The 15,487-nt window shown below is 40.2% G+C and overlaps 1 protein-coding gene across 3 annotated transcripts in view; it reads left to right on the top strand.

Moving 5' to 3' along the window:
- LOC137049228 (meprin A subunit beta-like) overlaps positions 1-15,487 on the top strand; it is a 39,428-nt gene that overhangs the window by 21,439 nt on the left and 2,502 nt on the right. For all 3 annotated transcript variants that reach the window (XM_067427707.1, XM_067427708.1, XM_067427705.1), the window contains 12 exons: positions 9,770-9,779; positions 10,004-10,045; positions 10,124-10,155; positions 10,229-10,301; positions 10,399-10,516; positions 10,726-10,904; positions 11,008-11,226; positions 12,466-12,621; positions 12,701-12,925; positions 12,995-13,432; positions 13,559-13,594; positions 13,697-13,876. In XM_067427707.1, coding sequence (XP_067283808.1) covers positions 9,770-9,779; positions 10,004-10,045; positions 10,124-10,155; positions 10,229-10,301; positions 10,399-10,516; positions 10,726-10,904; positions 11,008-11,226; positions 12,466-12,621; positions 12,701-12,925; positions 12,995-13,432; positions 13,559-13,594; positions 13,697-13,876 — 1,708 coding nt within the window. The remainder of the gene's footprint in view (positions 1-9,769; positions 9,780-10,003; positions 10,046-10,123; positions 10,156-10,228; positions 10,302-10,398; positions 10,517-10,725; positions 10,905-11,007; positions 11,227-12,465; positions 12,622-12,700; positions 12,926-12,994; positions 13,433-13,558; positions 13,595-13,696; positions 13,877-15,487) is intronic.

Below are 15,487 nucleotides of genomic sequence, written 5' to 3'. Positions count from 1 at the left end.
TCGTTTCACTCCAGTCTAAACTAGGCTAAATTATTTTTTTTAGGTAATTTTTCTACACATTGTCATATAAATAACCTGAAAATAATGTAGTTCATTAAGATCAATCCTTACTAACCACTCTTACTAAAAAAAAAAATAGGCACACTTATATTCTTATTTCAAGCGGTGTTTTGAGTAAATTATTTGCTTGGAACACTTTACAATATGATTTGATTTGTTAACATTACACTGCATGAAAACCCTGGAATACGGCATTATCCGGGCATGGTAAACTCCTGTGTAATTTGAGGTTTACCGGACGTATGTGGGAAAAAGCGGATCAGAGTAACACGGAACAGTATATTTCAAGATACACCCGGAAACCTCACATATGCGGACATATACAGGCATCCGTGAAATTTCACGGAAATATACAGCTGAAACACTGCTGGGTGCTAGGACTGGTGACTGTTAGGTGTGAAGAAGGCCTTTCATATGTTAATGACACTAAGGTGTTGGCTGTTCTCAGAGGGAGGGGTGGCAGTGGAGGACTTCAGGACTGAGAATTATGACTCTTAATCAAAGTTTTTATAAAAACACTACAAAATAAACACCCCGAACATATAGTCACAAAAACAGCGTATTTAAATTAAGGAATTAAATGGAACAAATAAAGGAAAATTAACCAACCATTTTAGAATAACACACATTTATTGTGAAGTTTTACAAAATGCAGTTAATAACAATAACATTTAATAAAAAGGAATGTACATTAATGTGAAATAATGAAAACATGGCTTTAAAAACACAAAAAAACCCAGATATGCTCAAAATAAAATTAAAGGAATAAAAAGAAGGTCGTTGGAAATCGCATGGGGCTTAATCGCAAAGATTGTGCAAATGGGAATTATGGCTGATACCTTTTCTTTTGTCTGACTTAACTACACAATGAATGTACTTAGTACACATCTCCCTGCAATACGTTCCACAGGTAGGAACGCTGCTGCACAATCAGTCTGTGTGCCATACCTCCACAGGGTTCCCAAAGAAACATCTGTCTGGATGAGGGTGCAACCACGAAACCTTTGCAACAACATGGCGTATAGGACGTGTGTTAGTTTTTAACACTGATTATAAGAAATCTCTTAATGACTCCAGCACGCAGCTCTGCATCTGGGTCGAGGACTGGTTCGTCCAAGAATTTGTATTTCTCTCCACGCCTCTCTTTTTAAAAAACCCAGGTCTTTTTTACCAAGGTCTCTAATGACTGAGTTACTTTCTTGTAACAATAGGTTAGTTTGGGGTACAGATATTCCTTGCCATTGAAGCTTATCATCTTTTTGGACAGACAGCATATTCAGTGAAGTTGTCGTACTGGTATATTTTCTTAGTTAATATAAAGTCTTGGGAATCATACCAGCAAATTGCATTAATCAATCAACTTTATTTATATAGCGGTTTTACAATGAGGATTGTTTCAAATTAGCCTCACAGTGTCAAACGAGACAGTATTGCAACAAAATTTTAGTTGGCTGTAGGGTCAACAATGTTGGCAGATCAATATTATAGTTTATAGAATTAAATAAGACCTAATTAATTCATTTTATTTGTATATTTAGTTGAATAACTTAGATCATAAATTTAGTGTTATAGTTTGTGTGTCCCCAACTGAGTAAACCAAAGCCCACAGTGGCAAACCCAGGAGACACCAATCAACACTGAGAATATTTCCAATGAGCCATCAGTTGTCTGAGGCATAGCAGCAGTGCAGTGATGGCATTGTCTGAAATGTTGAACAATGCTTGCCAGGTTAAAAGCATTATTGCTAATAGCTTTACAAGTAATAAATCAGAGCTGTCTCTATTGTCATTATCTTCTTCAGGTTTGTCATCTTTAAAATCCAAATGTTCACTGTGCTGACCATCTGTAAAGATGTGTTGCTCTTCATGGTCACTGTCATCATCTGAAGACGTTTCACTGAGCTCCAAGGAAAGACTGAGCAGCTCATTGCGGTCTTCTTCTTCAAAAAAAGACATTTGTTAGAGTTTTTTTTTTTTTTAGAAAAAATTAATAGAAGTGTAACAATACACATCTGTCTGTGTGCATCAATTTAAATGTAAGGAGCCTTGCCTTCATATCTGCCGAATCTTGGTTCTCATGTAAATGCTTGGTTTCTTCAAATATGCAGAAATCAACTTGCTCTTGGACTTCAATGTCCCCTGTAACAATTAAAGAACAATACAACGATTTTAGTTACACACAAATTTACATACACAAGCTAAATACAAAGATTTAGTTTAAACAGTGAAACATCACAACACCAATTGATTAATGGCTGGAGCTATGCATTTGTCTAGTATTATCTTAAAGTTAGCAGCTGTTTACTAAAATCCCTTAGAATCACATATCATGCACTTTACAGTACATCATGTGTACGGGTCATGATGGGCCATTCGTAATAGTTTATCCAAATAACTTTAGTTATTGTTATGAATGGCCCATCATGATTTAAATGTTCAGCAAATACAGCTATGACCAAATTTGTAATAAATAAAAGTTACAATGTATTAACAAGACTTATGCCTATACTGGCAAAAACACAAACTTACTACATTCTGAAAACAAGCAAATCACTATTGTGTGTCAACTATAACCAAAGCAGATCATGAACATCAGTGTAATGTTGCACGACATCAGTAAATATATAAAACAAATGCTGATGATCACCATCGTATTTTACTTGTCATTTGGTTTTACATTTAAAAAAAAATGTTCAGTAACTTACCAAAATTAATACCAGCATCATCCCAGTCCACAGGTCTCATTTCGTCTGGATGAAGTTCATCACATGCACTCACTTCCAGCTCTGTGCTGTGATTTGTCTCAGCTGTAATCGCTCCATTGTGAAAAAAAAACTTTTTTTTGTGAAGATAAAAATATGCATGTGAAACATTCTCGTTGCAGTGGTCGCAAAACCGCCGAGCTCTCTTTCTCGTATTATTATCAACAGGTGGTTGTCCTTCCATGTTGATAGATAATTATGTCCAGCATTATATTTTTGCACCAAATTAAAGATACACCTGCGACGCGTCATACCGAGGGCGTGGTTTGAGTGGGGATTAGCAAGCAAACAACACGCGCCAAAGAGGGGGCGTTTGAGGTTTGAAATCAACCACTCACAATAAAGGTGGGGACGGAGGCGCACCCAATAGTAGTGTATTGTTTCATGCGCGCGAAAGTTGAAACCTCCGCATTGTTTCCGGAAGTACAGAGAACGGATTGTTTTTTTGTGGTGTTTGGTTGAGATTTGGAATCGATCATTTTCGACAGATTTAATATGGAGAGTAAAAGGAACCTTAGTTTTTCTACTCCACTGAACAAAGGAGGACAAGCAGCCTCAAGCTCAAGCCCAGTTACTGTGAATGCCTTGATGAAGCAGCTGATCTCCGGCCAGAATGCTATATCTCGTCAGCTTACTACTTTAATATCTGCACATCATGAACAGGCTGATCTTCTCCAAGAGGCTCTCCATCGTCTTTATTCTCTCGAGCAAAAGTATGAGCAGCACGGACTAACTTACAGGAAGAGCCTAACAGCAGTGTGAAAAGATTTAAAAGGGCACGTAACGTGAGGTAAGTTCAGTTATTGTTATATAATGTGCCTGTAAACCAAAGTTGGCTTACAATTAACGTTAGCCTAATAACGTTATGTGTTTTGTCTCCAGCGGTTACTTTGATTGCCATCTTATTCAAACTTGAAAATATTGTGGTTCTTGCAGATTGTGAATCCGTTTAAACGCATTTTAATTTCAAACTTTACAGGAATCTGTAAGGTGCCTTTGTGTGAAACCCAATTCAGAGAACAGCCCACACAAATACGATCCACAAACTGGGTAAGACTGCTTATTGTATACTGTAAATGTTAGGTTAACCTACTACTAACGTCATATGGATTTGAAATGCCAAAACTGAATTTCATTAATTATAACTGCAACTTTTCCCCCCAGAATAGTCATCACACAACCTCGCTTTGACCATTTTCCTTTGAAGAATTAAGGACAACTGTTACAGATGCTGACCCTGAATGTGTAAAAGGTAATCTTAAAGATTGTATTATTTTTTTAAAGTAATTTTATATTAATATTTACCATGTGTGCTTTGTTTTGCTTACTTTTATTGGTATTAAAATTATTCATGATTTATTTAGCAGGTTGCAAGACTTATTGAGACACCACGGAGGAAGTATTCTGTGGCTCAGCCTAAAAAGGCCCAAAAAAAGACACACTATGAAGAACACGGCAAAGAACCGTCAAAGAAAGTGAAGGGTACGTTAAGAAACTTGCTAAGCATTTATTTTCTCTTTAGGAGATATGATTTTGTCAATATTGTGATTAAACTTATACATTAAACCCAATACTTTGATCAAATCTGAGTGACATAACCATACTCTTTAGTGAATAATGCAAATTGCATGTAAACTGGAGTGAAGAGATCTGCTTGTCATGTGAGCACCTTCCTGCGATTAAGACCTTACTCTTAGAATACATCGTTGCATTATTGTTGCACATGTAAACACAGTCTGTGTTTTAGTGGTTAAATTACTGTCATGTTTTGCAGTTGCTGGAGACCAGGTCCAGGGTTGTACAAGCTAACGCAGAAAGAGACCTGTGAGAGAACGCAACAATAGAGCAGATGTCTGATAAAGATGATGCTGTTGTTGATGGAAGGCCAGTGTGGATGGTGAGGTCTCCACCAAACCGAACCACGGTTGTCTGCGCTCTGCCAAGTGCCACGAACCAGACTAGAGGCTGACCCATGCTACACGTCACATCATCAGTGCATCATTATAATGTATTTTTACAATGCTCTTTGGAAATGTTTCCACTTATATATATTGTTTACTTAGAACATATATTATATGCATTTTTTTTTTCTTTTATTCCTTTACATCGCCGTCCTTTAAATAGAATTTGCTCACTTTTTTCCCCCATTCATTTTATAATATATGTTTACAATGCTCTTTGGGAGTTTTTTTTTTTTTTTTTTCTTCACTTATTTGTATTGTTTACTTAGAACATTTATGTATATTATATAACCTTTTTTTTAACATTCTGGTTCTAATTTTATAATGTTTACATTTTTGCATTGTCTCACTTTATAATGTTACATTTTTAGATACACTGTGTATTTATTTCTTTATATCGGCAACTTTTAAATATGTTGTGTTAATTTTATTTTTCATGCCTTTTTTACCCTTTCATTTTAACTTATGTTTATTTTATATAGTTATATTTATATTGTTTATTTGTTCCTTTTAAATGCCTTTATTTTTGTATTTTTTTTCTTTACATTTTCATGCCTTTAAAATACATTTTGTTCACTTGTTTTTGTTTCTCCATCCTATTCTTTTGCTTGTTTAAAATGCTCTCGGTAATGTTTATGTACCTTAATAAATATTCCATATTTTCCTAACTTGTTTTTTGTGTGTATTTTTCCTTTGGGGGGTGGGGTTTATGGTGTATGAGCAGTATCTGCATAGCTAACCTATAACCAATCAAATCACTAAACTATAAGGCCTTGGGTGGGCTAAGTTTTAAAAGTAACCAATAAAATCACTTTACTGGGTTTTCAATGTGCCCTGTCCTCCAATAGCAGTTTGGGTTTTGGGAGTGGTTTTAAAAGAACAACCAATCCAGTTTGAGTTGAAAGGCCAATAGGGGATGGGAGGCAAAGCTGCTCAGAGGTGTGAAAATGTCTCCTGAAAAAACCTGATGGGATTACTTGCCATGGCAACAAATGGCTGTAGCATGGAAGTATACGGCCACAACATACATCCGATTTGGTATCATTCCGGATGTATACGGATATATACCGATCCATGGAATTTGACCTATCCGGCCAGTATACTCCCGGATTCTTCCGAATTTCAGCAGTGTATACAGGAGTATACGGGTCCGGATACACCTTTTTTCATGCAGTGTTAGTTAATGTAATTAGACTAATAACTAACATGAACTAACATCTAAGGTTACCTATGTAACCATTGTTACCTGAGAACAAGGAACTGCGTCAGTTGATGCTACGGGGAACGCCTTTAGCGTGACAGATCTCTGAACTACTATTGAATCACGGCAATCCTATTGGCCGGCGACAGCCTATGATGTCATCATGGGGCGACCAGGAAAAATATAAGGGCGTCTTGCAAACATGACACCAGCTTCTTCGTCTTAAGGGACTGTTTGCAGACAGGCCCTGAGGCATGGCAACAAGACGCAGCATCTCGTTCACTGTTCTCAGGGAACAATGGTTACATAAGTAACCTGAGACGTTCCCTTTCAAAAGAGAACTCGCGCTGCATCTCCTGCTGACGCCACGGGGAACGATATACCCATGCCGCCATGCTGAGGGCAATGCATGCCCACTGGCCGTGACAACTGTCAGGACAAGGAAATTCAATTGAAATGCCTGAACCACTCCCCATCTGGTCATCCTATGCTGTCAGTAACAGCATTCCCTACAGTCATAGCCCAAGCCCAAGCCCAAGAGAGGACCTTAACGATTCACCTTAGGTCACTTACCCTCGACTGCTCAAAGGCCTGGGACCAACTACTTCAACAGAACCCTTTAAGGGAATGTGGCCCGCGGGCATCTCGGCCAGCCACTATTCAGGAACTCCTCCACCGAATGCCACCAGGGAGGCCTGACCTGGTGTCACTTATTTCGGAAACCTCGGCTTGGCCAGGAGTCTCCAGACCTTTGCCTACTCATGAGGCATCCAGACTGAGGGACTGAAAAGAGGCTCATTTACAGGGAGGCCTGACTGGGCCTACTGCCTGATAGCAGGGCTTAGGGAGGCCTGGAGCGGCCTGCTACCTGCTAACAATCCATGCCTACTGCCACAGAAACTCCAAGTTGTCCAGTGACTGATCCCCAGGCCCACCCCATCGGGGGAGGCCAGAAGAGGCCTGCTAACCTCCGGCAGACCCTCAGGGATGCCCAGTAAGGCCCACCACCTGATAGCAGTCGACACCAATTGTCCGGGTAGCTGGAGACTGGAACTCGTTCTCATAGCAAGATCTGCTAGCTACCCGAGTGCCAAAGAGCAAACAATTCAGGGAGGCCTGGTGAGGCCTACTACCTGGACTCCAGTGCCTACGAGTGTGGACCTAAAACACATTGCCAAAGCAGAGTACTCAGCACAAAACGTCTTGAACCCTCCAAAGCGAGGGCAGTACAACCTAGTCACGTGCCTTTGGGGCGGCCGTCTACTCATCCAGCGGCCTGCAATCTGTGCGAGGGCATTAGCCATGGCAGTGCTTTGGCTCCAGGGAAGCATCCGACCAAACCCTCAAGGAGCAGAAAGTTGCCAGCTCAATCCGAGCCCTTAACAGGTGGAGCAGAAGACAGAGCAAGAAGTGAAGAGTACCAACACATACTACCAACCAGGGGCTGCCTGAAAGTGGCGGCCACAATAAGCTCTGGGAGGCGGGGTTAGCAAAGCTAGTCTAACTGCGCACAAGTGAAGAGACGCCTAACCCTGCCCCACGACCACAAGTCGCTATCTATTTTGCTTCAGACCAACCTGCATTACTAAACAAACCCCAGAACGCAGAGAAGGGGCCAGACGACTCTAAAATAAGAGGATGACTAGGGATGAAAATAGGAAACCCCTGCAATGTCCAAGAAGAAGGCTTGGGGCGACCATCAAAACCATCGAAAGAAGCCCCCCCCCCCCCCCCCCCCAATCCCTTCCCCAAAGCAAAAGCCTAGGCCAACAGATGCGGTGTCCTGGAAAGGGTCAGCCTGCACCCGGGTGTTATCCGAGGCTCGGGGAAAAAGAAACACCTCAGGAAAACCCCGTCCGAGCACCACAAGGATGGACATCGATTTGTAGTTGCCGCGTCAGCCTGAACTCACCCTCTCATCTATAAGTTTCCACGATGGGAGATGCTAACTGCCTTACCCTGGGGTGGCTAGAGCTTTCCTATATACTATGAGAACACGCTTGCCTAATAAAAGCTACATGCCCGCAGGAATGAGCTGTGGCCTCAAATACTGCTTTACCCTGGGGTGGCTAGAGCTTTCCTATATACTATGAGAACACGCTTGCCTAATAAAAGCTACATGCCCGCAGGAATGAGCTGTGGCCTCAAATACTGCTTCATCACACAGACAGAAGGGTATTACGATGATATCCATGCTTAAGCTAAACCCACAGCATGCATGCTTAGGAGCTAAAGAAGGCTAAAAAAGGCAGAACAGGAGTCTTCTTGAATCGCTTGATTCGCTCAATGTTGTTCCAGCTTCATCAATCCTGCCTTCTGGCAGTGGTAATGTGGGTTTGGAATGGAATTATTTGTCGCATTTTTATAATAGTAACAAGTAACTATACAGCACATAAAAAAAGTATTAGAGTAAAAGTATTAAACTCATCGAAATTATGTACTGAAGTAAAAGTGGGAGTAGGAGAAAAAAATAATACTCTAGTAAAGTACAGATATCGCCTTTTAGTTCTTAAGTATAGGTCTACCAAACAGCTTTATGTTTATATCATGTAAATAAGAGTCTGCATTAACTTTTTTCTATTTTTAAAATGACATCCATCGTTTTGAGGTAAAATGCAAGACAGACCATTTCAACTGTAGCGTGTCTCGCTTCCTATTAAAAAGGACATTTAGATATCATATAATAGAATATAATAAAATAGGATATGTCATGTTTCGCGTGTGTGTGTCTACCTAAGCCAATCATGAATCATCATCAGTTGTGGTTGTCTCCCACCCACCTATCATAATCAGTTATGTGTATAACACCCACCCCCCAAAACACTCTCTTGCTCTCTCTCTCTCGCTCGCTCGCGCGCACACGCACACAGGTTGCAGGTCCGATGACAGAGAGCACGCCTGTTCGGATGAAAACCGCTTTAGTGAGCTTATTTATAGTTATGCCACATTTTATTCTCACTAACGGTAACAGCATTGTAACAGGGGAAACAGTAATTAGTTTGCTTACTCGTTACTGAAAAAAATAACGCCGTTACTATCGCTATTTATCCATAACGCTGTTATTCCCATCACTGATAATAACAATAATGTTCTTCCATATGTAAATGGTTTATACTTATATTTGAACCGAGGTAATTGGAAAAAGAGAAAGGTGGGGGTGGGGGGGGGTAGAGTTTAATTATTGGAGTCTTATTAAAATAATTAATAAAAGGTTTCCATTCTGTATAACAATTATCAATCATGTTTTTTTAAAGAAAATCTAATCTTTTCGATTTGAAGGTGGTGCATAACATCTTTAATCAGTACAGAGCAGTGAGATGGATTTGTTTGCTTCCAATTAAGCAAAATCAATCTACGTGCCAAGAGTGTAGCTCCACATTATCACTACTGGCACCAAAAATAACCAGACTTTCCCAAAACCTTTGACAATAATTGAAAAACTGAAATCCAATAATTATGAATATTAGGACATGTCCAGAATATATGTCCTAGTGAGGCTGGTGTTTAACTGCATCTGTCACATATTGGGTCCACAGAAGGGAACATCTTAGAGAGTTTTAATTTAGACAGGTGAAGTCTATGTAAGATCTTAAACTGTATTAAACCATGTCTGATCCACAGAGAAGAGGAATGAACCCACTCTTGCCGTGCACATTTATTCTTACAGACGTTCACATGAGAAAAACTCACTGTCAGAATAAGGCTATTTTTGAAGCGATGTACAGCTGCTAATATTTTACACTAAATCTTTTTTCTTTGTCTTGTTTTCATATCTCATGTTCTCAGGAGCCCATTAGTAAGTCCAATACTGTCTTATTAATCTGCTGTAAAGTTACTGTAATATGATTCCAGCATGCAGAATGAAATTTCCTGTTTTAACTCCTAATTACTGCCTGATGAGGAGATTGCTCATTCATCATCTGACTTTCATACTGTTTCACTAAAGTTACATTTTGTCAATCACTCAATACTCATTTCCTTTCTGGGTCTTTTGATGTCTTCAATATAATTTTCTCAAAGGGATTGAAGAGAAATGGAAGGCTATTCCGGATATAAACAAAGGTAAAACTATTATCTATTTTTGTTTTTACTCGTGTTTTACTGCAGCATATTTACTGTGATCTGAACACTTGGTATTAGGGTTAAATCTCACAGAAGGAGACATTATGGAGGTATGTCTGTACACACAAATGGAGGAAATTCTATATAGACTTCAGGAGGAGTGATGAATGATCTGCTTTAAAGCCTAGGCAAGGGAGCGTCACTCCAGGGAAACTGTGGGATATTCCCGTCCCCTATGACCTGAGTGTCAATCTCAGTAAGATTTCTGATTTCTCACTTACGCTTCCATCGACATTTAAACACTTAATGTAACTTTCATATTGTTTTCCACTCAGTTTAGTTTGTGTTTATAGGTATGAACAGTAGAGGAGTCATTCTGAGAGCCTTTGAGCAGTTCAGACTGAAATCATGTATTGACTTTAAGCCCAGAGCCGCAGAAAAGTTTTACATCTCTGTGGAGAGTCGTAAAGGGTACAGTTTGATTACAATTACTGATCAACAGTATAAAGAATATATTATTAAAGACTGATCTGATGTAGCGTGTGCTGTACTGAATGTGTAGAGTTCATTATTAACCAATCAAATGTTTGGCTTTTGCCAAATAAGATACTTTATTATTTTTGTTGATGTGAGATGAAGGCGATACGTAGTTTTATACGAATGTGCTGTTATCTCTGCAGGTGTTGGTCATCTATTGGACGCACGTCTCCTGGAGGTCAGACTCTTTCCATTGGAGATGTCTGTGGAATAAAAGCCATTGTTGAACACGAATTTCTCCATGCACTGGGATTCTCCCACGAGCACACAAGATATGACAGAGATGATTATGTGACAATCAGATATGAAAACATCATCAAAGGTTGCCACATCACTTTATTATTAATTACTAAAGAGTTTTTAGAGAAAATAAGCCATTCCGTATGAATTATCACATTAATAACGGATATAGTCTTTATTTTCAGGGTATGAGCGTTATCTCAATAAATCCAGTAAGAACATGTCCGTCACCCAAGGCACCCCGTATGATTATTACTCTGTGATGCATTTTGATAAAAACACCTTCAGCAACGGTAACGGATCCACGATCATTACCAAGAGTTCTGAGGTCCAGGATGTGATCGGACAACTAATGGAAATGAGTGAATATGATGTGACTGAGCTCAACGAACTCTATAAATGCAGTGAGTATTTGACCGCTTTCATTTGAGGCTTTAATGTTTTGTCTTTTTCATTTGTGGACTCTATGTAAGACTAAAATAAATTAGTGGTTGTAGCAGCTGGTTGCTGAATTACGGTGAGCAGAAGGGGACATGTTCGGTTTGTGGGAACATGATAATATGCCATGAGCTCGAGATCATATGTTGAGGGAATTATATATATTTCTCATGGACACATAATTACCCAATATGCTTACAAAATCTTTTAAATTTTTTTTTAAATAAAGGTTGTCGAATCTCAAAACAATTTTCATTGTATTAACTTCATTAATTTCAATGAACTCAAAATTAAGGCAACTTTTTTTCTAAATAATTTTTTACAGTGAGCTTTTTCTCTGTAGTAAATGTGCCCACTTCTCAGTCTGCACTCCTACACTCATATACCCCTCTCGCCCATGCTATAAATGTCCCGGCGCCCACTCCACAGTGCACATCGCCACACACAAGCATTACCCCCTCTACGTCACAAAATGGCCGAGTTCCCTCTAGTAGGCGACCCTTATCCGCGCCAGCTCCAACCGCTATCGCTTCGGGCTCAGGCCTGGCAGGCCATTCCCAGTGTATCAAATTGGGTTGTGAACATAGTAAAAAGGGGCTACTCGCTACAGTTCGCTCGCTGCCATCTAGCGGTGAACTTCGGAAAAGCAGCATATACTGAAATGTGCAAAAACTTGATATCGTACCATTTTAAATAAAATATATACCGATATTTTTCCAGTACAGGTAAACCGATCCCTACCATCCCTACCCAGGCAATCAGCACTCATTAACCCCGGTGAGATTAGCCCATAACTCGGCCAAGTCCAACTGCCGCTGCCTGGCAGAAGCCCCTCCCATGATGCGAATTCACTTCTGTTGTCTAGTGAATGTCACACGCGAATGAAGCGAATGGATTCAAAATGTTCACGTGTCCAAATTCGTGCAAATAGCACGATTTATTCACGTCCGGTGTGAACGTTGCCTCTGCAAAATCTCATGGCCACAATTTATCATCACATCCCCACAAGTTGATATGACGTTCCCACTAATTAATATAGTGTGGCCACGACAAAACTAAGTGAACCGAACATGTCCCCTCCCGCTCACCGTACCGAAAACCTCACCCAGACCAATATTTGATGCCAGGGAGAGCAAGGGCCATTGTGACGAAATGAAATAGCAATGAATTGATCTGGTCTCAGTGTGTGTTTGTGTGCACTGCAGATTCCTCCGTCTCTTTCCTTGACCACTGTAGTTTTGATGATGAATCTCTGTGTCAGATGAGCGTCTGTTCTGCTGCTGATTATGGCTGGAAGAGAGTAAACTCAGTGAAGGGCGTCAATGTGACTGACCACACGTACTTGGGCAGAGAGCAGAACGGTCAGATTTATTACACTCAGTCAGTAGAAATGCTCCACTTCCATCCACAGCTGCTACACACCTGTCTTCATGCCCGCAGGCTCGTCTTTGTTCATGCACTTCAGCACTGAGGGCAGAAACCAGGGGGACGCAGCCAGATTGGAGAGCAAGACACTGACCCCTAAAAGAGACTGCAAAGTCCAGTGCCTGCAGTTCTACTACTATCACAGCGGAAATGAGTCTGACCAGCTCAACATCTGGATACGAGAGTACCAGAATGAAGCAGACAGCACAGGAACTCTCAGACTTATGGATCAGATCACAGGTCTGTCTCTTCTTTACACACTCATATAGGGCTGTATCTCAGTGTTACTGACTGGTTCATTTCTTGCAGAAACCCCTGGGAATTACTGGAAGCTGCATCATGTGCCACTGAACGCCAATAAATCTTTCCAAGTTGTGTTTGAAGGTCGTAAAGGAGCTGGAAACTCCAGTGGAGGCTTCTCACTGGATGATATCAATATTTCAGAGACCGAGTGTCCCATTGCATGGCAGCTAAGGGACACTGAGAAGAATCTGAAAAATGGGTTGGATCTTTTTAGTCCACTGTATTACTCCAGTGATGGTTATCGCTTTGGGGCTCTGTTATCGGTGTCTGAGAATGAACTTTTAATTTATGTTTATTTGGTTTCTGGAGCAAATGACAAGCAGCTGGAGTGGCCCTGTCCATGGAGACAAATAACTGTTCAGATCCTTGACCAGAATCCACACATACAGAAGCGCATGTCCTATGAGCAAAGCATCACCACCGACCCCAATATGCCTCTTAATGGTTAGATCTTTAATGCAATCTAATATTATTATCATCATTATTCATGTGTTTATGTGCAACATTTCACTTAGATGAGAATCAAAGTTATTACATGTAGCTTTTAAAAGCCATGTTTTGTTCTAACAGGTAATGACTATTATGCAGACATTGAAGATCAATTCGGTAATGAGTTTATATGTTGTGAGCACTTGCCTATTTTAAGAATACATTGTTTTTATTTGTAGCTTTCAGGGTTCTTTTAAAAGCGATGTTTTGTCCTTACAGAGCGCTATTATTGGAACAATCCTCGAATCATTGGACGTCAAACCAACAGAGATGGCGAGCCTGTATTTTGGGGTGGATTTCATAGTGGAATGGCCTCTTTGAAGCTCCTCACAAAAGCTGATCTCACTAGAAGAGAGTTTATAAAGGGCGGTGACATCATATTTCTCTTCACCATGCAAGGTAGGATTTGAGCACAGAGAACAGGTTTATCTGCTGTATTAAGAGCAAACTGGGTCTTATTAGAATGATATGGAGTCGGATTAGCCTCAAAAAAATACATTAAAGGGTTACTTCAGCGATTAGCATATGGCTTTGTATCAGTAGAAACCCTGAAGTATATTCAAATGATAGTGCCCCCTAATATCCCCATGAGACAAGAGATTTATGCATTTTATTTCTGGAAAAATTCCTCCTATGATGCAAATTGACGATATTTGCATCATAGGAAGAATTTTTGGCCAAAGGCTAAAGACTACAGCCAGCAGAGGGAGCCATTTCCGCATGTTTTGAATCTGGGCATGGGGGATGGAGATCACACCCAGAGCTCAGCTCGCAGCTACAGGCACTCATTTAAACGGAGCTATGGAGGCATGAACTGAAACGCGCCAGACTGAACTCGCGTTGTGAATGTATGCTGGAGTGTAGTCACGATTACCTCAGCCTCACTCCTGTAGTTAGGGCTCAGTGCTGTGATACTCGCGCGGTGACTCACTCATTATATTGAATAGACACGTTCAGTTTTTAATTGTAGTGTCTTCTCCAACTTAGTCACAGTAATCCAGTAGCGGAGGCTTTGGGAATGGCCTCACAGGGCAGCGAAGCATTCTGGGAATTGTAGTCTTTTATCCCCATGAGACAAAATACATTTTCTGTCTTTTCTCAGTCTAGAAAGCACCAAATTCAAAAATAATTTCACATTTCTACTACAAGAAAACTTTACACAAATATGTATATATCAAGTTAATGGAAGAATTAATGTCCATCACACATTTATGAATTATGTTACATTTATAGTTGAATCTGCATTTGCAAATCTTCTGCTTTGAATATGTGTGTGTTATTTTTGAGACTTTCCTGACAGGTTAAGATTCATAAATATCTTTTTTGGAAGATGTTCTGTTTAGTCAATTGCGGTGAGCTTTTAATCCTACTAACAAAACTCCTTACTGAAAAGATTAAAGAAGCTCAACGCTGCCCTTGTCCTGTGCATTGCTCCATGATCCGGTCCTTCATGTAAAGCATACCTGCAAACTGGCAAGTGGTGAAAAAGGTGACATGTTTCCGAATTAAATACTTTTAGCGTGATCTGGGGGCATTGCCTCTCAGTAGAAAATGTTTGTGTTTTTTAACATGTAAACAAAGTAGGGTGACCAGACGTCCCGAAAAATTTGGGACAGTCCCGAATCTGGCTCAAATTCTCCCGAAAATGATCCTAAAGCAAAATCTTGAGTAGCTATTGTCTGAAAACATTAAAAACTGTCGTCCTGCAACCAGACCCCACTGGCTGCTCATTGGTTGCAACATCTTTTTTCTAAGTTTTAAAAAATATGGTAGGTGGCTAGGTGCGAATTTAGATATGCATTGATACGCTAACTTTCATTCATTCCATTGGCATAGCTGGTGTACCGGAACCGTAACACGCTACTAAAAAGCAAAAACGCCTTTGCATGTACTCTAATTAATCTATGCACTATGCACAAAATCAATACGACCTTTTTGTCCCCTTTTAGTTTAAAGCCTTGATGAAGAGAGCACAAGTTGCTGCTGCAGCCGCGAGGAGGACAGTGATGC

Source organism: Pseudorasbora parva, chromosome 20 (assembly GCF_024679245.1).
Source record: "Pseudorasbora parva isolate DD20220531a chromosome 20, ASM2467924v1, whole genome shotgun sequence".
Classification (NCBI taxonomy): Eukaryota; Metazoa; Chordata; class Actinopteri; order Cypriniformes; family Gobionidae; genus Pseudorasbora; species Pseudorasbora parva.
Note: the sequence above shows the minus strand (reverse complement) of the source record. Positions and strands in the feature narration are given on the sequence as shown.